General features: G+C 49.1%; 3 protein-coding genes across 9 annotated transcripts in view; all 3 read left to right on the forward strand.

The window, feature by feature from the left end:
• Positions 1-21,482, forward strand: part of EFR3B (EFR3 homolog B) — a 316,353-nt gene that overhangs the window by 77,025 nt on the left and 217,846 nt on the right. The gene's annotated exons all lie outside the window — the stretch shown is intronic.
• DNAJC27 (DnaJ heat shock protein family (Hsp40) member C27) lies at positions 625-13,079 on the forward strand. Its single transcript, XM_064411495.1, is given in 8 exon segments — positions 625-854; positions 1,184-1,266; positions 2,915-2,984; positions 4,289-4,453; positions 7,472-7,594; positions 10,134-10,294; positions 12,827-12,845; positions 12,847-13,079. Coding segments are annotated over 8 exon segments (822 nt in total). The 5' UTR covers positions 625-767; the 3' UTR covers positions 12,961-13,079.
• The window catches only part of ADCY3 (adenylate cyclase 3), a 42,551-nt gene continuing 39,252 nt past the window's right edge, over positions 18,184-21,482 (forward strand). Inside the window, exon 1 of the mRNA XM_064411499.1 lies at positions 18,184-20,074. Within this exon, the coding sequence (XP_064267569.1) occupies positions 19,394-20,074 (681 nt within the window). The 5' untranslated portion in view covers positions 18,184-19,393. The remainder of the gene's footprint in view (positions 20,075-21,482) is intronic.

A 21,482-nucleotide genomic window follows, 5' to 3' on the forward strand; every position in this document is an offset into this window, starting at 1 on the left:
TTTGGGATTTGTTTGGGATTCTGGGATTGGTTCTGGGATTCCTTCAGGATTATTTTTGGGATTTTGGGATTTGAGATTCCGGGATTGGTTTGGGATTCAGGGATTGGTTCCAGGGTTCTGGGATCCGTTCTGGGATTTGTTTTGGGATCAGTTTTGGGATTCTGGGATTTGTTCTGGGATTGGTTTGGGATTCTGGGATTCCTTTTGGATTCTGGGATTTGTTCTGGGATTGGTTTGGGATTCTGGGATTCCTTTTGGATTCTGGGATTTGTTCTGGGATTTGTTCCAGGATTCATTTGGATTCAGGGATTTATTTTGGGATTTGGGATCCCTTTAGGATTCTTTTGGGATTCCGGGACTGGTTCTGGGATTCTTTTGGGATTCCTTTCGGGATTCCGGGATTTCTTTGGGATTCCTTCGGGATTCTTTTGGGATTCCGGGACTGGTTTGGGGATTTCTGCTGGGATTCGTCCTGGGATTTGGGGACGGGGACGGAGCTGGGACAGAGGGACAGGGGGACAGAGGGACAGGTCACGTGACACCGCCCCCCCCCCCCCCCCTTTTGGCGCCCCCTGGCGGATCCCCCCCCCTCCCGCCTCCGCCCAAATCTCGCAGGCGCAAGCGCCGCAAATCTCGCGAGAAGTCGCGCGGCGCGGCCGGGCTGAGGCGGAAGCGCGGCTCCGCCGCCATTGCTGCCGCCCTGCGGCCTCTGCCGCCGGCACCGGCACCGGCACCGGAACCGGAACAGACACCGGGCCGGGCCCGCCATGGAGGCGAGCGCGGCGAAGCGGAAGGAGCCGCGCAAGGCGCTGCGGGTTAAAGTCATCTCCATGGGCAACGCCGAGGTGGGCAAGGTGAGCCGCGGCTATTGGCTGGCGGGCGCTGAGGGGCGGGCGAACCGACCAATCAGCAGCGCGGGAGGGCGGGTTGATTGGTGGCGATTGGTGCGTTGGCTGCGCCATGCAACCAATCAGCAGCCGGCATCGCGTTGTTGTTGCGGCGGTTGATTGACGGGCGGGTGGGCGGCGCTTGGGTGGAACGCGCGGTTCTGATTGGCCGGTGGCGTGGGGGGGCGGGGTTTGGCGCTGTTTTTTTTGGCGCCAATCCCGGATTCTGGAATTTCGGGGATTTCGGGGATTTTTGGGGGGATGTGTGGGGAACGCGGCGCTGTCGCGGCCCGCAGAGCTGCATCATCAAGCGGTACTGCGAGAAGCGCTTCGTGCCCAAGTACCTGGCCACCATCGGCATCGACTACGGCGTCACGCAGTGAGGGGGCACCGGGAATCACGGCACCGGGAATAACGGGAATCACGGCGGCGGGAATAACGGGAATCACGGCGGCGGGAATAACGGGAATGACCGAAACGGGAATAACGGCAACGGGAATCACGATGGGAATGACCGCGGGAATCACAACGGGAATGACGGCAACGGGAATGAGCGCGGGAATAACAACGGGAATGACGGCGGAGATAACGGGAATGACCGCGGGAATGGCGGGAATGGCGGGAATGGCAACGGGGATAACGGCGGGAATGACGGGAATGACGGCAACGGGAATCACAACGGCGGGAATAACAACGGCGGGAATCACAACGGGAATAATAACGGGAATGACCGCAACGGGAATAATAACGGGAATAACAGGAATGACCGCGGGAGTAATAACAGCGGGAATGACAGCAGGGATAACCGCAGGAATGACAACGGGAATGGCAGTGGGAATGACGGCAACGGGAATAACGGCGGGAATGACAACGGGGATAACGGGAATGACGGGAATAACGGGAATGACAATGGGGACAACGACAACGGGAATAACGGGAATAACGGGAATAACGGCATGGGGGATAACGGGAATAATGGGAATGACAGCGGGAATAACCACGGGAACGACAGCGGGGATAACGGGAATGACGGGAATAACGGGAATGGCAACGGGGATAACGGGGATGACAACAGGAGTGACAGCGGGAATAATAACGGGAATGACGGTGGGAATGACAGCGGGAGTAACGGGAATGACGGCAGAGGGGATAACGGGAATAACGGGAATGACAACGGGAATAACGGCGAGGATAACGGCAACGGGAATGATGGTGGGAATGACGGCGGGAATAACGGGATAACAGGGATAACGGGGGGAATAACGGGAATAATGACGGGGAATAACGGGAGTAACGGCGGGAATAACGGCAGGAATAATGGTGGGAATAACAGTGGGAATAACAGGAGCGGGAATAATGGGAATAACGGCGGCGGGAATAACGGGAATAACAGGAATAATGACAGAATAACGGCGGGAATAACAGGGATAATGGGATAAGAGGAATGGTGGGAATAACGGTGGGAATGGGATGGGGACGGTGGGGATGGTGGGGATAATGGGAATGGGAAGAATCGAAATAACGGGAATAACGGTAATAACGGGAATAATGGGAATAATGGGAATAATGGGAAGGGGAATGGTGGGGGTAATGGGAATTACGGAACTGGGAATAACGGGAATAGTGGGAATCATGAGAATGTGGTTGGGAATAATGGGATTGGGGATGGGATGGGAATAATGGGAATGGAATTAATGGGATAATGGGGTGGGATTTTGGGATAGTGGGATGGGATGATGGGATAAAAGGATAACAGGATGAGATGGGATTCATGGGATAATGGGATAACGGGATGAGCAGGAACAACCTGGAGTATTCCCAGAGGAGCTCCCCTTGGAATTCAGGAGCAATTCCCACCAGGAATTCCCACCCTGGAATCCAGACATTCCAAATCCACGGGGAATTCCCAGAATTCTGAGGGGGTTTTTGTCCTGGAACTCCTGGAATTCCAAGGGTTTTGTTTTTTTTTTCCCTGGAAATCCGAGGGTTTTTTCTTGGAATTCCCAGAATTCCAACGCCTTTTCCAGGGTGCAGATCCGGGACCGGGAGATCAAGGTGAACATCTTCGACATGGCCGGACACCCCTTCTTCTACGAGGTCAGAATTCCCAAAATCCCCCCTGGAAAACTGGGAATTCTTCTCTTGGGCTCTTCCCCAAATTATTGTTTTTCCCGTTTTTTTCCCCCAGATTTTTTTTTCCCTATTTTTTCTCCAATTTTTATTTCCCGGATTTTTTTCGCTGGATTTTTAAATTTTTTTCTTTTTTAATAATTTTCAGGGTTTTTTTGTTTTTCTTGAATTTTTTCCCCTGGAATTTTTTTCCCCCAGAGTTTTTTCTCCAAATATTCTTCCCTATTCGTTTTCTCCAGTTTTTTTTTCCTGAATTTTTTTCCCTGGAATTTCTCTCTTTCTCACTCTTTTTTTTTTTTTTTACTTTTTTCTTCTTGTTGTGTTTTTTTTTTTTTGTGTTTGTTTTTTGTGGGTTTTTTTTTGTTGGTTTTTTTTTTTGTTTAGTTTTGTTTGTTTGTTTGTTTTTGTTTGTTTTGGCTTGGGTTTTTTGGCTTTTTGTGGGGTTTTTTTTTGTTTGTTTGTTTTTTGTGCTTTGTTTTTTTCCTTGGATTTTTTTTTCCCCCTGGACTGTTTTACTCCTCAGTTTTTTCCAAGAATATTTTTATTTTTCCCCGTTTTTCCCCCAAATTTCAGGTTCGTAATGAGTTCTACCGGGGTGCTGCTGGTTGGTGCACACGTGGGCTCCAAGTTCTCCTCATTACATTAATAAAACATTAATAAACCATTATATAATTATTAAAAACCATCATTTTTGCCCGTTTTTGCCCCATTTTTCCATTCAGGTCCGTAACGAGTTCTACCGGGACACGCAGGGGGTGCTGCTGGTGCACGACGCGGGCTCCAAGGGCTCCTCATTACATTAATAAAACACTAATAAATCACTAATAAACCATTATATGATTACAAAAAACGTCATTTTTGCCCGTTTTGCCCGTTTTTGCCCTGTTTTTCCATTCAGGTCCGTAACGAGTTCTACCGGGACACGCAGGGGGTGCTGCTGGTGCACGACGTGGGCTCCAAGGACTCCTCATTACATTAATAAAACACTAATAAAACACTAATAAAACACTAATAAACCATTATATAATTACAAAAAACGTCATTTTTTCCCGTTTTTGCCCGTTTTTGCCCCTTTTTCCGTCAGGTCCGTAACGAGTTCTACCGGGACACGCAGGGGGTGCTGCTGGTGCACGACGTGGGCTCCAAGGACTCCTCATTCCATTAATAAAACACTAATAAAACATTAATAAACCATTAATAAATCATTGTATAATTATAAAGAACGTCATTTTTGCCCGTTTTTGCCCGTTTTTGCCCCGTTTCCCATTCAGGTCCGTAACGAGTTCTACCGGGACACGCAGGGGGTGCTGCTGGTCTACGACGTGGGCTCCAAGGACTCCTTCGAGGCGCTCGACTCGTGGCTGGCCGAGATGCGCCGCGAGCTGGGGCCCCACGGCAGCCTGGACAACGTCGTCTTCGCCGTCTGCGCCAACAAGGTCCGGGAATTCCGCGGGAATTCCTGGAATTCCTGGGAATTCTGGGGAATTCTGGGGAGCTTCGCGGGGTTTGGTCGTGATGGAATCCCTTGGGAGGGGAGTTCTGGAGATTCCTGAAGCGTTGTCGGGGTTTGTTCCAACCTGGATTCAGTAGGATGGGAATTGTGGGAATTTCAGGAATTGTGGGAATTCCAGAGATTCTGGGAATTCTGGAGCCGTTCCCAGGGGTTTTTCCTGGCCAGATCCAGAGTGTTGGGAATTGTGGGAATTCCGGAGATGTTCCCGGGGTTTTGTTCCAGGCTGGGCCCCCGCGGCAGCCTGGACAACGTCGTGTTCGCTGTTTGTGCCAACAAGGTCCAGAATTCCGGGAATTCCGGGAATTCTGGGGATTTCAGAGCCATTCCAGGGTTTTTTCCAGGCCCACAGGCTCCCGAGGGATGGGAATTGTGGGAATTGTGAGAATTCCGGAGATTCCTGAGCCGCTCCTGGGGCTCTTTGCCCGACTTGATCCCATGGAATGGGAGTTGTGAGAATTCTGGGAATTCCGGGAATTCTGGAGCCGTTCCCAGGGTTTTGTTCCAGGCTGGATCCAGCAGAATGAGGATAGTGGGAATTCCAGGAATTCCGGAGATTCCGGAGCCATTCCCAGGGTTTTGTTCCAGGCTGGATCCTGTGGAATTGAAATTCCAGGAATTCTGGAGATTCCGGAGCCATTCCTGGCCTTTGTTCCCAACTGGATCCCCCAGGATGGAAACTTTGGGAATACTGGGAATTCCGGAGCCATTCCCAAGCTTTCTTCCTGATTGGATCCTGTGGGATTGAAACTCCAGGAGTTCCGGAGATTCCAGAGAAATTCCTGGGGCTCTGTTCCCAAATGGATCCTGTGGAACACGAATCGTGGGAATTCCGGGAATTCTGGGAATTCCAGTGCAGTTCCCGGGGTTGTTTCCAGGCCGGATCCCTCAGGATTGAAATCCTGGACATTCCAGGGATTCCGGAGCCATTCCTGGGCTTTGTTCCCAACGGGACCCTCCAGGATGGAAATTCCTGGAATTCTGGAGCCGTTCCCAGGGATTTTTCCAGACTGGATCCACCAGGATGGAAATTCCGGGAATTCTGGAGCCATTCCCCGGGTTTTTCCCATTCTGGTTCCTGTGGGATTTATTTTCCCATTGTTTATTTATATTCCCGCTGTTTTTATTTCACATTTTCACGGTGTTTATTTAATATTCCTGTTGTTTTTATTATTCCCACTGTTCCCATTTCCCTTCCCGCCGTTTCCATTTCCTGTTTCCATTCCCGCCGTTCTCCCGCTGTTTTCCCACCTTTTTCCTGCTGTGTTCCCATTTTCATTCCCGCCGATTTCCCACCGTTTTCCCGTTTTCATTCCTGCCGTTTTCCCGTTGTATTCCTGCTGTTCTCCCGCCATTTTCCCGTTGTTCTCCCGCTGTTCTTTCGACGTTTTCCTGCTGTTTTCCCATTTTCATTCCCCCCATTTTCCCGCTGTTCTCCTGTTGTTTTTCCACTTTCATTCCCACTGTTCTCCCGCCATTTTCCCGCCATTTTCCCGCTGTTTTCCTGTTGTTCTCCCATTGTTTTTCCATTATTTTCCCGACGTTCTCCCGCTGGTTTCCCGCTGTTTTCCCGTTGTTCTCCTGTTGCTTTCCCACGGGTTTCCCGTTTTCATTCCTGCTGCTCTCCCGCTGTTTTCCTGCTGTTTTCCTGGTGTTTCCCCATTTTCATTCCCACCGATTTCCCGCTGTTTTCCTGTTTTCATTCCTGCCATTTTCCCGTTGTTTTCCCACTGTTTTCCCACTGTTCTCCCACCATTCTCCCACCATTCCCCCGCCATTTTCCTGCTGTTCTCCCGCCGTTTTCCCACCATTTCCCCGGTTTCCATTCCCGCCATTTTCCCACTGTTCTCTTGCCGTTTTCCCGCCATTTTCCCATTGTTCTCCTGTTGTTCTCCCACCATTCTCCCGCCATTCTCCTGTTGTTTTCCCGCCGTTTTCCCGCCGTTTTCCTGCCGTTTCCCCGTTTTCATTCCCGCCGTTTTCCCGCCATTTTCCCGCTGTTGTCCCGCTGTTCTCCTCTTGTTCTCCCTCTGTTTTCCCGTGGTTTTCCTGTTGTTTTCCCGTTGTTCTCCCATTGTTCTCTCTCTGTTCTCCCGTTATTCTCCCACTGTTCTCCCATTGTTTTCTCGTTGTTCTCCTGTTGTTCTCCCGCTGTTCTCCCGCCATTTTCCCGTTTTCATTCCCTCTGTTTTTCTGTTTTCATTCCCTCTGTTCTCCCGCTGTTTTCCTGCCGTTTCCCCATTCTTCTCCTGCCGTTTTCCTGCCGTTCCCCCGCCATTTTCCTGCTGTTCTCCCACCGTTTTCCCGCCGTTTCCCCTGTTTCCATTCCCGCCGTTTTCCCTCTGTTTTCTTGCTGTTCTCCTGCTGTTTTCCTGTTGTTTTCCCGCCATTTTCCTGCTGTTCTCTTGCCGTTTTCCCGCCGTTTTCCCACCGTTTTCCCATTGTTCTCCCGTTGTTCTCCCGTTGTTTTCCTGCTGTTTTCCCGCTGTTTTCTCGCTGTTCTCTCGCTGTTTTCCCCCCGTTTTCCTGCTGTTTTCCCATTTTCATTCCCGCTGTTTTCCCACCATTCTCCCACCATTCTCCTGTTGTTTTCCCACTATTCTCCTGCTGTTGTCCTGCTGTTTTCCCATTGTTCTCCCGTTGTTTTCCTGTTGTTTTCCTGTTGTTATCCCCTTGTTTTCCCATTGTTCTCCTGTTGCTTTCCGGCTGTTCTCCCACCATTTCCGCCCGTTTTCATTCTCGCCGTTCTCCCGCCATTTTCCTGTTTTTCTCCCACCATTCTCCCGCTGTTCTCCCGCCATTCTCCCGCTGTTTTCCTGCCATTTTCCCGTTCCCATTCCCGCCGTTTCCATTCCCCCCGTTTCCATTCCCGCCGTGTTCCCGTTCTGGCCGTGTTCCCGTTCCGGCGGTGTTCCCGCGGCGTTCCCGCGGCGTTCCCTGCCAGGTGGACGCGGGGAAGCTGCGGGTGGTGGACGAGAGCGAGGGGCGGCTCTGGGCCGAGAGCCGCGGCTTCAGCTACTGGGAGACCTCGGCCCAGAGCGGGGAGGGCATCCAGGAGATGTTCCAGGTGGGAAGGAACGCCGGGAAGGAATTCCGTGCGGGAATGCTGGGTCAGGAATTCCGGGAGGTGTTCCAGGTGGGAATTCCGGGTGGGAATGTGGGATGGAGGGAGGGGTGGGAGCTGTGGGTTCCTGCTCTGCTGGCAGACCTTGGCCCAGAGCGGCGAGGGCATCCAGGAGATGTTCCGGGTGGGAATTCCGGGAATTCCTGGTTGGAATCCAGCTGGGAATGTGGGAGATGGTCTGGATGGAATTCCTGGTGGGATTTGGGGTGGAAATGTGGGAGGAAGGGACGGGTGGGAGCGATCCAGGAGATGTTCCAGGTGGGAATTCCGGGAGATGTTCTGGGAGGGAATTCCTGGAATTCAGGGAGATGTTCCGGGTGGGAATTCCAGGTGAGATGTTACGGGTGGGAATTCCAGGTGGGTTTTGGGTGGGAATGTGGGATGAAGGGGCGGCTCGGAAAGATCCAGGAGATGTTCCAGGTGCAAATTCTGGGAATGCCGGGCGGGAACTCCGGGAATTCTGGCTGGGAATTTCGGGAGATGTTCTGGGTGGGAATTCCTGGTGGGATTTGGGGTGGGAATATGGGATGAAGGGACAGCTGGGAGGGATCCAGGAGATGTTCCGGGTGGGAATTCCGGGAATGCCGGGCAGGAACTGTGGGAATTCTGGCTGGGAATTTCAGGAGATGTTCTGGGTGGGAATGTGGGAGATGTTCCGGGAGGAAATTCCATGGGAGATGTTCCAGGTGGGAATTCTGGGAGATGTTCTGGGTGGGAATTCCAGGTGGGACTTCCCAACGGGAGTGAATTTGGAGATGGGAAGAGCTGGGAATTCCCATGGTGGGGGAGGTTGGGCGGTGGGATTGGGAATGTGGGAATGGGGGCATTCCCAAGGGGGCCACGGCTCCAGGAGGGCTTGGAGAAGATTCCGGGATATTTGGGAATGTCCTGGGAAGGGCTGGGAATGGGATCTGGGATTTTCCTGGGAAAAGGTTTGGGAATGGGATCCGGGATTGTTGGGGTTCAAAGGCTGGGAATGGGATCTGGGATTTCTGGGATCACCTTGGGAAGGGGCTGGGAGGTGGACCCGGGATTTTCCTGGGAACTTTTGGGAATTGGATCTGGGATTGTTGGGAATGTCCTGCGGGATTTTCCTGGGATCACCCTGGGAATTGGATCTGGAATTTTTGGGATTAAAGGGCTGGGAATTGGATCCAGGCTTTTCGTTGGAAAAGTTTGGGAATTGAATCTGGGATTGTTGAGATTGAAGGGCTGGGAGCTGGATCTGGGTTTTTTGGGATTGTCCTGGGAAGGGACGGGGGCTGGAACTGGGATTTTCCTGGGAATTGGATCTGGGATAGTTGGGATTGAAGGGCTGGGACCTGGATTCGGGATTTTCTTGGGAAGAGGCTGGAAATGGGATTCGGGATTGTTGGGAATGTGCTGGGGAGGGCTGCGAATTGGATCCAGGAGATTCCTTTGAAAACCTTGGGAATTGAATGCAGGATTTTTGGGATGGCCCTGGGACATCTTTCGGATTTGGATCCAGGAGTTTCCTTGGAAAAGTTTGGGAATCAGATCTGGGATTGTTGGGAATGTCCTGGGAAGGGACTGGGGGCTGGATCCGGGAGTTTCTTGGGATCATCCTGGGAATTGAATCTGGGATTGATGGGAAGGTCCTGTGGGATTTGGATTTGGGATCATCCTGGGAATTGGATCCAGGATTATTGGGAATGAAGGGCTGGAAACTGGATCTGGGATTGTTGGGAATGAAGAGCTGGGAATTGGGTCTGGGATTTTGGGATTGTCCTGGGAAAGGTCTGAGGGTTGAATCTGGGATTTTCCTGGGATCATCCTGGAAAATGGATCTGGGATTTTCGGGATTGACGGGCTGGGAATTGGATCCAGGATTTTCTTTACAAAACCTTGGGAGTTGAATCCAGGATTTTCGGGATTGCCCTGGGAAGTCTTTTGGATTTGGATCCAGGATTTTCATTGGAAAAGTTTGGGAATTGGATGTGGGATTATTGGGATTGAAGGGCTGGGAATGGGAGCTGGGACTGTTGGGAACGTCCTGGGAAGGGGCTGGGAGTTGGATCCGGGATTTTCCTGGGAAGTCTTGGGAATTGGATCTGGGATTATTGGGAATGTTGTGTGGGATTTGGATCCGGGATTTTCCTGGGATCATCCTGGAAAATGGATCTGGGATTTTTGGGATTGAAGGGCTGGGAATGGGAGCTGGGACTGTTGGGAATGTCCTGGGAAGGGGCTGGGATTTGGATCCGGGATTTTCCTGGGATCATCCTGGAAAATGGATCTGGGATTTTCGGGATTGAAGGGCTGGGAATTGGATCCAGGAAAACCTTGGGAATTGAATCCAGGACTTTCGGGATCGCCCTGTGGGAATCTCCTCCACGATTACCCCCGGGATCCGAATCCCATCTCCCGCTGCCCCCATTCCCGAATAATCCCGAATAATCCCAAAGAACCAGCCCCAAACCCTTTCCCGGGGGGGGGGCTGATTCCCGCCGGGAATTCCCAGAACTTCTACTCGGCCATCGTGGATCTGTGCGAGAACGGCGGGAAGCGGCCGCCGGGCGGCTCCGGGGTCAGCTTCACGCGGGAGCAGGCGGACGCCATCCGGCGCATCCGGAACAGCAAGGACAGCTGGGACGCGCTGGGCCTCAAACCCGGCGCCTCCAGGTGCGGGCAGTTCGGGAAAAAAAAAACAACGGGAATTCCGGACGGAAAACGTGGAGTTCCCGGGGAAAAGGCAGAAAAAAACCGCGGAATTCGCGTGGGAGAAGGCGGAGTTTCCGTGGGAAGATGGGGAGTTCTTGTGGGAGGAAGTGGAATTTCCATCGGGAAAAGGAGGAATTCCCAACGGAAAACCAGGAATTTCCAAGGGAAAAGGTGGAATTTTCAAAGGAAATGGTGGAATTCCTGCAAAAAAAACCCCGGAATTCCTGTGGGAGAAGGTGGAATTCCGGCAGGAAAAGCCGGGATTCCCGCAAAAAAAAACCCCCTGGAATTCCTGTGGGAGAACGTGGAGTTTCCGAGGGAAAATGTGGAATTCCCGTACGAAAAACTGGAATTCACATGGAAAAAGTTGGAATTCACGCAGGAAAAGATGGAATTCCTGCAGGAAAAGGCAAAATTCCCAAGAGAAAACCAGGAATTCCAGCGGGAAAAGGTGGAATTCCTGTGAGAAAAGGCGGAATTTCCAAGGGAAAAGGTGGAATTCCTGTGGGAGAAGGTGGAATTTCCGAAGGAAAAATGTGGAATTCTAGTGGGAAAACCTGGAATTTCTGTGGGAAAAGGTGGAATTCCTAAGAGAAAACCCCAGAATTCCCTCAAGAATTCCCATGGAAAAGCTCAAATTCCAGCAGGAAAACCTGGAATTCCTGCGGGAAGAGGTGGAATTCACACGGGAAAAGCTGGAATTTCCATGGAAAAAGTTGGAATTTCCACAGGAAAAGGCGGAATTCCTGTGGGAAAATGTGGAATTCCCCAGAGAAAAGGTGGAATTTCCAGCAGGAAAAGGTGAAATTCCTGTGGGAGAAAGTGGAATTTCCAGCAGGAAAAGGTGGAATTCCTAATGGAAAACCAGGAATTTCCAAGGGAAAAGGTGGAATTTTCAAAGGAAAAGGTGGAATTCCTGCAAAAAAACCCGGAATTCCTGTGGGAGAAGGTGGAGTTTCTGAGAGAAAATGTGGAATTCCTGTAGGAAAAAGTGGAATTCACATGGAAAAAGGTGGAATTCACGCAGGAAAAGGCAAAATTGCTGAGGGAAAACCAGGAATTCCATCGGGAAATGGTGGAATTCCTGCTGGAAAACCTGGAATTCCTGCGGGAGAAGATGGAATTCTTCTGGGAAAAACCAAAATTCCTGCAGGAAGAACACAGAATTCCCTCAAGAATTCCCATGAGAAAAGCAAAAATTTCAATGGGAAAAAGTGGAATTTCTGTGGGAAAAGGCAAAATTCCTGAGGGAAAACCAGGAATTCCATCGGGAAAAGGTGGAATTCCAGCAGGAAAAAGTGGAATTTTTGTGGGAAAAGGTGGAATTCTTCTGGGAAAAACCAAAATTCCTGCAGGAAGAAAGCAGAATTCCCTCAAGAATTCCCGTGAGAAAAGCCAAAATTCCAATTGGAAATTCCTGCAGGAAAAGGCAAAATTCCTGAGAGAAAACCTGGAATTCCTGCAGGAAAAGCTGGAATTTCCATGGAAAACCCTGGAATTTCCACCGGAAAAACCCAGAACTCCCAGAAAAACGATGGCGGAAAAAGCCAAATTTCACTCTGGAAGAGCTGGAATTGACCTGAGAAAAGGCAAAATTCCCATGGAAATCCCAAAATTCCTGCCATAAACCCACAGCATTCCCATGGAAACCCCAGAATTCCTTCTGGAAATGCCCAGAATTCCCAGGGAAAGTCCAAAATTCCTGCAGGAAAACCCCAGAATTCCCATGGGAAAGCCTGAATTCCAGTGGGTAAAGGTGGAATTCCTGTGGGAATCCCCAAAATTCCTATTGGGAAAATCCCAGAATTCCCAGGGAAAAGCCAGAATTCCTGTGGGAAAAGGTGGAATTTCCATGGGAAAACCTGAAATTCTTGTGGGAAAAGGTGGAATTTCTGGGGGAAAACCTGAAATTCCTGCCGTAAAACCCCAGAATTCCCATGGAAAAGCTGGAATTCCAGTGGGAAAAGCTGGAATTCCTGTGGGGAAAGGTCAGAATTCCAATGGGAAAAGCCGAAATCCCTCCCAGAAAACTGGATTTCCCACAAGAATTCCCACGGAAACCCCAAAATTCCTGCCGTAAACCCCCAGCATTCCCAGGGAACCCCCGGAATTCCTTCCAGAAAATCCCAGAATTCCCATGGAAAACGTGGGATTGCAGTGGGTAAAGGTGGAATTCCTGTGGGAAACCCCAAAATTCCTATGGGGAAAATCCCAGAATTCCCAGGGCAAAGCCGGAATTCCTGCGGGAAAAGGCAGAATTCCTGCAGGAAAAACTGGAATTCCCATGGAAAACCCTGGAATTTCCACCGGAAAAACCCAGAACTCCAGGGAAAAAATGGCGGAAAAAGGCAGAATTCACCGGAATTGACGTGAGAAAAGGCAGCATTCCCATGGAAATCCCATAATTCCTGCCGCAAACCCCCAGCATTCCCACGGAACCCCCGGAATCCCGCGTTTCCCGGCCGTGATCCCGGATTTTTCCCGTTTTCCCAGGGAGGAGGTGACGCGGGCCGTACCGGCGCCTGGCGGTGCTGCTGCACCCCGACAAGTGCCTGGCGCCCGGCAGCGAGGACGCCTTCAAGGCGCTGGTCAGCGCCCGCACCGCGCTCCTCAAGAACATCAAATAGCCCCGAATTCCACACCGGAAAATTCCCAGATTTCCGTCCCCGGGATCGGATCCGCAACGGGGTGGGACAGGGAGGGAGAAGGGAGGAGGAATTCCTGGGGTTTTGGGGGGCTATTCCCATTTTTCCAAGGGTTATTCCCATTTTTCTCTGAGTTACTCCCATTTTTCTCTGAATTATTCCTGTTTTTCCAAACGTTATTCCCATTTTTCCAAGCATTATTCCCAGTTTTCCGTGAATTATTCCCATTTTCCCAGGGGTCATTCCCATTTTCCCGGGGCTCATTCCCGGTTCTCCGCTGGTCAGCGCCGGCACCGCGCTCCTCAAGAACATCAAATAGCCCCGGAATTCCACACGGGAAAATTCCCGGATTTCCATCCCCAGGATCGGATCTGCAACGGGGTGGGACAGGGAGGGAGAGGGGATGGGGAATTCCGGGGGTTTGGGGGGTTATTCCCATTTTTCTGAAAGTTATTCCCATTTTTCTGGTGGTTATTCCCAGTTCCCTCATGATCTTCCCTAGTTTTCCAGGGTTTATTCCCAATTTTCCAAGGGTTATTCCCATTTTTCTCTGAGTTATTCCCAGTTCTCCATGAATTATTCCCATTTTTTCGAGGGTTCTTCCCATTTTTCCAGGGGTTATTCCCATTTTTCTCTGAGTTATTCCCATTTTTTCCAAGCGTTATTCCCATTTTTCCATGAATTATTCCCATTTTTCTGAAAGTTATTCTCATTTTTCTGAGTGTTATTCCCATTTTCTTCATGTACTTCCCAGTTTTCCAGGTGTTATTCCCATTTTTCTCTGAATTATTCCCATTTTTCCAAACGTTATTCCCATTTTTCCAGGGATTATTCCCAGTTTTCCATGAATTATTCCCATTTTTCTGAGGGTTCTTCCCATTTTTCCAGGGGTTCTTCCCAAATTTTCCAAGGATTTTTCCATTTCTTGGGGGTTATTCCCATTTTCCAAGGATTATTCCCATTTTTCCTGTGAATTATTCCCAGTTTTGCCAGGATTATTCCCATTTTTCCTGGATTTATTCCCATTTTTCCGAGGGTCATTCCCAATTTTCCCGGTGTCTCGGGTTTCAATATTTAATATAAATAAAGATGTATGAATATTTATTCGTATTTATTAATTTTTATTCATATAAATCCATCGGTCATTAATATTTATTAATTCTATTACACATTAATTAAACTGTAGAAATACCATTTAACATTTACTAATATCAATACAAATTTATTAATATTAATACTAATACTAATAATAATACTGATATTAATATTAATAATAACATTAACATTAATATTAATATTAATAATAACATTAATACTAATATCAACACTAATATTAATATTAATATTAATATAATACAAATTAATAGTTATTAATTTTTACTAACATTAATATGAATATTAATATTAGTAATATTAATAATATTTGGGGTCAGATTTGGGGGATTTTGGAAATTTGGGAATGTCTGGGGGGATTTGGGGTGAGATTTTTGGGATTTGAAGGGATTTTGGAAATTTGAAGATTTTGGGAAGATTTGGGGAAATTTGGGGTGGGATTTGCTGGATTTGGGGTTTTGGGGTCAGATTTGGGGATTTTGGAGAGAATTGGGGTGGGATTTTTGTTTTGGGGTTTGGGGTGGGATTTTTGGGGGATTTGGGGTGGGATTTTTGGGGGGTTTGGGTGGGATTTTTGGGGGATTTGGGGTGAGATTTTGGGGTGGGATTTTTGGGGTTTGGGGTGGGATTTTTGGGGGATTTGGGGTGGGATTTTTGGGGGGTTTGGGTGGGATTTTTGGGGGATTTGGGGTGAGATTTGAAGGTTTTGGGATGGGATTTTTGGGGGATTTGGGATGGGATTTTGGGGTGGGATTTTTGGGGGGTTTGGGTGGGATTTTGGGGGATTTGGGGTGAGATTTTGGGGTGGGATTTTTGGGGGGTTTGGGTGGGATTTTTGGGGGATTTGGGGTGGGATTTGAAGGTTTTGGGGTGGGATTTTTGGGGGATTTGGGGTGGGATTTGAAGGTTTTGGGGTGGGATTTTTGGGGGATTTGGGGTGGGATTTTTGGGGTTTGGGGTGAGATTTGAAGGTTTTGGGGTGGGATTTTGGGGGGATTTGGGATGGGATTTTTGGGGGATTTGGGGTGACATTTGAAGGTTTTGGGGTGGGATTTTTGGGGGATTTGGGATGGGATTTTTGGGGGATTTGGGGTGAGATTTTTTGGGGTTTGGGGTTTTTTTCCCCTCAACACGGGAGCGATGAATTCATTTTTCTGTGGCAGGTTTCGGGCTCCCGTGGCCGCGGCCCCGCTGCCAATCCCCTCTTAAAAAATTATCCTACATCCCAAAATTCCTGTTTCATTTTATTCCCGCTTTTCCAGGGTCATTCCCATTTTTCCCGAGAATTGTTCCCATTTTTGGGGGGTAATTCCCAATTTCCTGAAGTTTATTCCCATTTTTCTGAGAGTTATTGCCATTATTTCTGAAAATTATTCCCATTTTTCCGAAGGTTATTCCCATTTTTCTGAGAATTTATCTCATTTTTCCAGGGTTCTTCCCATTCTTCCAGGGGTTATTTCCCTGGAATATTTACTTAATTTAATTTTATTTTATTTTATTTTATTTTATTTTATTTTATTTTATTTTATTTTATTTTATTTTATTTTATTTTATTTTATTTTATTTTATTTTATTTTTTTAAATTTTATTTTATTAAATTTTATTAAATTGTATTAAATTTTATTTATTTTATTTATTTTTATTTACTTAATATCTATTTATTTACTTATTCATTTATTTCTATTTATTTATTTTTAAAAATTTATCTATACTAATTTATCTGTCTATTTTCATTGATTTATTTCATTTATTTAATTTAATTTAATTTAATTTAATTTAATTTTATTTTATTTTATTTTATTTTATTTTATTTATTTTTAAATTAATTTTATTTAATTTTATTTATTTATTTATTTTATTTCATTTCATTTATTTTATTTTATTATTTTATTTTACTTATTTTATTTTATTTATTCTATTTAATTTATTTATGTATTTATTTATTTATTTATTAAATAATTATTATTATTAATTTCCATTCTATTTTATTTCAATGCCGTTATAACCTAAAACTGCATTCAACACGGTTAAGAAAGACAATTAACGCCGCTAATTAACGCAATTAACGCATCTAATTAAGGCACATCTAATTAAGACAATCAACACTGCTAATTAAGACAATTAACACACCTAATTAAGACAATTAACACGGCTAATTAAGACAATTAACGCGGCTAATTAAGACAATTAGCGCAGCGTCACTTTCTGACAAGACACCTCTGACATTAATTTGAATTTTTGCCAAATCCGACCCGAAAATTGGCATTTTTCACACCGAAAATTCCCAAAATTCCTTCCCGGAGAGGAGTCGGGGCTGGGAATGGGGTGGGAGTGAAAATCCAGGGATCCCATCCCGAGAATTCCGGGATTCTGGGATCCAGGATCCATCCCGAGGGATTTTTTTAATGGAATTTGGGGATGGAAAAGAGAAATGGAGTCCTCAAATTTCCACGGAATTCCCAGAATTCCTTCTCCAGGAGGAATCGGGATGGGGATGGATCCAACCCCAGGCTGGGAATGGAGAGAATTCCTTGGGAAAAGGGGAAGGAATTTGAGAAGGAATTCCCAGAAAATCCCTGGGAATATCCAAGGAAAAATCTGGAGCACCCCAGGATTGGGATTAGGATTTAAAATCCAGGGATCCCACCTGAAGAATTCCAGGATTTTGGGATCCAGGATCCATCCCGAGGAATTTTTTTAATGGAATTTGGGGATGGAAAAGAGGAGTCCCAAATTCCCAGGGAATTCCCGAAATTCCTTCCCGGAGAGGAGTTGGGGCTGGGAATGGGGTGGGATTGAAAATCTTGGGATCCCATCCCAGGAATTCTGGGATTTTGGGATCAAAGATGGATCCTGAGGGGTTTTTATGGAATTTAGGAAAGGGAAAGTGAAATGGAGTCCTGAATCCCAGGGAATTCCCAAAATTCCAGCCTGGATCCCAAAATTCTCCTCCTAGAGAGGAGTCAGCATTGGAATGGGATGGGATTGAAGGTCCTGGGATCCCATCCCGAGAATTCCGGGATTCTGGGATCCAGGATCCATCCCGAGGGGATTTTTTTATGGAATTTGGGGATGGAAAAGAGGAGTCCCGAATTCCCAGGGAATTCCCGAAATTCCTTCCCGGAGAGGAGTCAGGGGTGGGAATGGGATGGGATTGAAACTCCAGGGATTCCACCCAAAGAATTTTGGAATTCTGGGATCCAGGACCCATCCCGAGGGATTTTTTAATGGAATTTGGGGATGGGAAAGAGAACTGGAGTCCCAAATTTCCACGGAATTCCCGAAATTCCTTCTCAAGGAAGAGTCAGGATGGGGATGGCTCCAACCCCAGGCTGGGAATGGAGAGAATTCCCTGGGAAAGGGGGAAGGGATGTGAGAAGGAATTCCCAGGAAATCCTTAGGAATATCCAAGGAAAAATCCGGACGAACTCCCGGAATTCCCGGGCTCAGCCGCTCCATGCCCGAATTCCCTCGGGAATCTCTTCCCGGTTTTTTTTTTAATTTTATTTTATTTTATTTTATTTTATTTTATTTTATTTTATTTTATTTTATTTTGTTTTGTTTTGTTTTATTTTATTTTATTTTATTTTGGTTTATTTTGTTTTATTTTGTTTTATTTTGTTTTATTTTATTTAATTTATTTTATTTTATTTTATTTTATTTTATTTTGTTTTATTTTGTTTTATTTTATTTTATTTTATTTTATTTTATTTTATTTTATTTTATTTTGGTTTATTTTGTTTTGTTTTATTTTATTTTGGTTTATTTTGTTTTATTTTGTTTTATTTTGTTTTATTTTATTTTATTTTATTTTATTTTATTTTATTTTATTTTGTTTTACTTTATTTTGTTTTATTTTATTTTATTTTATTTTATTTTATTTTATTTTATTTTATTTTATTTTATTTTATTTTATTTTATTTTATTATTATTTTTGTGGGGTTTTTTGGGTTTTTTGGGTTTTTTTTTTGTGTTTTTTTAAAAATTTTTTTTAATTTTTTTAATTTATTTTTTTGTTTTTTGTTTTTTTTCCCCTTTCCGGGCCCGGCGCCGAAGGGGTTACGGGAGGAGGCGGCGCCGCCGCGATCCCGGGAAAATCCCTTCCCGCTTTTCCAGCGTCCATCCCGAGCTTTCCCAGCGGGAGGAGGATGCGGGAAGCCGGGAATACGGCGGGGGCGCATCCCGCTATTCCCGGGCTATTCCCGGGTTGGTTTTTTGGGGTTTTTCCCGGATTTTTCCCGGATTTTTTCCCGGGTTTTGCGGATCCCGGCGGGAAGGAGGAGCAGGGGAGGCATCGCGACATCTCTGGGGCTGGGCTGGGAGAGCTGGGAAAGCGCCTGGAAAAGCAGCCGGGAATCCGCCGGGAATCCGCCGGGAAAGGACCGGGAACAATCCCGGGAAAACCCGGGAATCGGCGGGGAAGGAACCGGGAATTGTCCGGGAAGGAATTCCGGGAATCAGCCGGGAAAAAAAAAAAAAAAAACAAAAACACGGGAAGGATTTTCAGGAATCAGCCGTGACTCGGCCGGGATTTAGCCGGGAATTGGCCGGGAAGGAATTTCGGGAATTGGCCGGGAAGGAATTTCGGGAATTGGCCGGGAAGGAATTTCGGGAATCAGCCGGGAATCGGCGGGGAAGGAACCGGGAAAGGATTTTGGGAATCGGCCGGGAAAGAGCCGGGATTTGACCAGGAAAGAGCCGGGAATTTGACCGGGAATTGTCCGGGAAGGAATTTCGGGAATCAGCCGGGAATCGGCGGGGAAAGAGCCGGGATTTGACCGGGAAGGAATTTCGGGAAAGGGCCTGGATTTGACCGGGAATCGGCCGGGATTTGACCGGGAAGGAGCCGGGATTCAGCCGGGAATTTGACCGAGATTGGACCGGGAATTGTCCGGGAAGGAATTTCGGGAATCAGCCGGGAAGGAGCCGGGATTTGACCAGGAAGGAGCCGGGATTGAGCCGGGAATTTGACGGGGATTGGACCGGGAATTGTCCGGGAAGGAATTTCGGGAATCAGCCGGGAAGGAGCCGGGATTTGACCGGGAAGGAGCCGGGATTTCACCAGGAAGGAGCCGGGATTTCACCAGGAAGGAGCCGGGATTCAGCCGGGAATTTGACGGGGATTGGACCGGGAATTGTCCGGGAAGGAATTTCGGGATCCAGCCGCGCATCCCAATCCCCGCTGCGGGAATTTTCCCGGGAATCGCGGCGGCCGCAGAGCCGGGCGGGCGATGCCTCCGGCGCCGCCGCTGCGCTGAGCATCCCTCTTTTCCCCGCGGAAAACCGGGAATTCCGCGCCAGGATGCCGCGGAACCGCGCCTTCTCCGAGCCGGAATTCTCGGCCGAGTACTCCGCCGACTATTCCCTGAGCTTACCGTCCGATCCCGACGGGAATCTCCGCCGCTCCCGGGACTCGCCGGCCGCGCCGGGCTGGGCGCCGTGCCCGTGCCTGCCGCATTCCCGGCGCTTTTCCTTCTCGCCGGAATCCCTGGAAAACCTCTACCAGGCTTATTTCCGCCGGCAGCGCCACGAGACCCTGCTGGTGCTGGTGGTCTTCTCCGCCCTCTTCGACTGCTACATCCTGGGAATGTGCGCGGCGTTCTCCCGCATGGAAAAGCTCTTCCCGGCGCTGGCGGCGCTGGCCGGGCTGCTGGCGCACGGCGGCATCTTCCTGCTCCTCAGATCCCGGCTGCTCCCGGAGGATTTTTCCCAGAGATTCCTGCCCGGCGGGCTGTGGGCGCTGGCGGTGGCGCAGCTCTGGGGCTTGCTGGGCTGGGAATTCCGCCGGAGCTTTCCCGAGGCGGCGGACGCGGCGGGCTGGCAGGCGATGCTCGCCTTCTCCTGCTTCCTGACGCTGCCGCTGCGCCTGGCGCGGATCCTGCTGCTGGCGGCCGCCTCCTGCGGCGGGCACGCGCTGCTCCTGGGAATCCTGCAATTCCAGAGGGGCCCCGGCGGCGCCGAGCCCGGCCAGCTGGCCAGGCAGGTGCGGGAACGGGCTGGGAATGCGCTGGGAATGGGGTGGGAGTTCCGTGGATCGAGGGGTGGTGGCCAGGCAGGTGCGGGAACGGGCTGGGAATGCGATGGGAATGGGGTGGGAATGGTGGGAATTCCGTGGATCGATGGGTGATGGCCAGGCAGGTGCGGGAACGGGCTGGGAATGGGTTGGGAATGGGGTGGGAGTTCCATGGATGGAGGAGAGATGGCCAGGCAGGTGCGGGAATGGAGCCGGAATGGAAAGGGAACGGGGCTGGGAATGGTGTGGGAATGGATGGGAATGGTGGGAATTCCATGGATCGATGGGTGCTGGCCAGGCAGGTGAGGGAATGGGCTGGGAATGGGCTGGGAATGGTGGGAATTGCATGGATCGAGGGGTGCTGGCCAGGCAGGTGCAGGAGTGGGGTGGGAATGGAGCAGGGAATTGTGGAAAAAGGATTGGGAATGGACAGGAAATGATATTGGAATGGTAAGAATGGAAAGAGAATGGGTTGGGAAAGGAATAGGAGTGGATTGGGAATGGTGGGAATGAGGTGGGAATGGTGGGAAGGCGTGGGGAAGGGGGCAGGAATGGGCTGGGAATGGTGGGAATTCCATGGATCGATGGGTGCTGGCCAGGCAGGTTTGGAAATGGAGCGGGAACGGGCTGGGAACGATGGGAATGGAAAGAGAATGGGCAGGAATGGGCTGGGAAAGGGATGGGAATAGTGGGAATGGACTGGGAATGGTGGGAACGGGCAGGGAATGGGATGGGAATGGGATGGGAATAGTGGGAATGGACTGGGAATGGTGGGAACGGGCTGGGAATGGGATGGGAATGAGGCTGGAATGCTGGGAACGGTGTGGGAATGGCGCGGATCCTGCTGCTGGCGGCCGCCTCCTGCGGCGGGCACGCGCTGCTCCTGGGAATCCTGCAATTCCAGAGGGGCCCCGGCGGCGCCGAGCCCGGCCAGCTGGCCAGGCAGGTGCGGGAACGGGCTGGGAATGGGCTGGGAATGGTGGGAATTCCGTGGATCGAGGGGTGCTCGCCAGGCAGGTGCGGGAACGGGCTGGGAATGCGCTGGGAATGGTGGGAATTCCATGGATCGAGGGGTGCTGGCCAGGCAGGTGCGGGAATGGAGCCGGAATGGAAAGGGAACGGGGCTGGGAATGGTGTGGGAATGGATGGGAATGGTGGGAATTCCATGGATTGATGGGTGCTGGCCAGGCAGGTCCAGGAATGGGACTGGAATGGGGCAGGAATGGGGCAGGAATGGGCTGGGAATGGTGGGAATTGCATGGATGGAGTGGTTCTGGCCAGGCAGGTGCGGGAATGGAGTGGGAATGGAGCCGGAATGGAAAGGGAACGGGGCAGGGAATGGTGGGAATGGGGTGGGAATGGAAAGGGAATGGGATGG

This window comes from Passer domesticus, chromosome 3, assembly GCF_036417665.1.
Source record: "Passer domesticus isolate bPasDom1 chromosome 3, bPasDom1.hap1, whole genome shotgun sequence".
Classification (NCBI taxonomy): Eukaryota; Metazoa; Chordata; class Aves; order Passeriformes; family Passeridae; genus Passer; species Passer domesticus.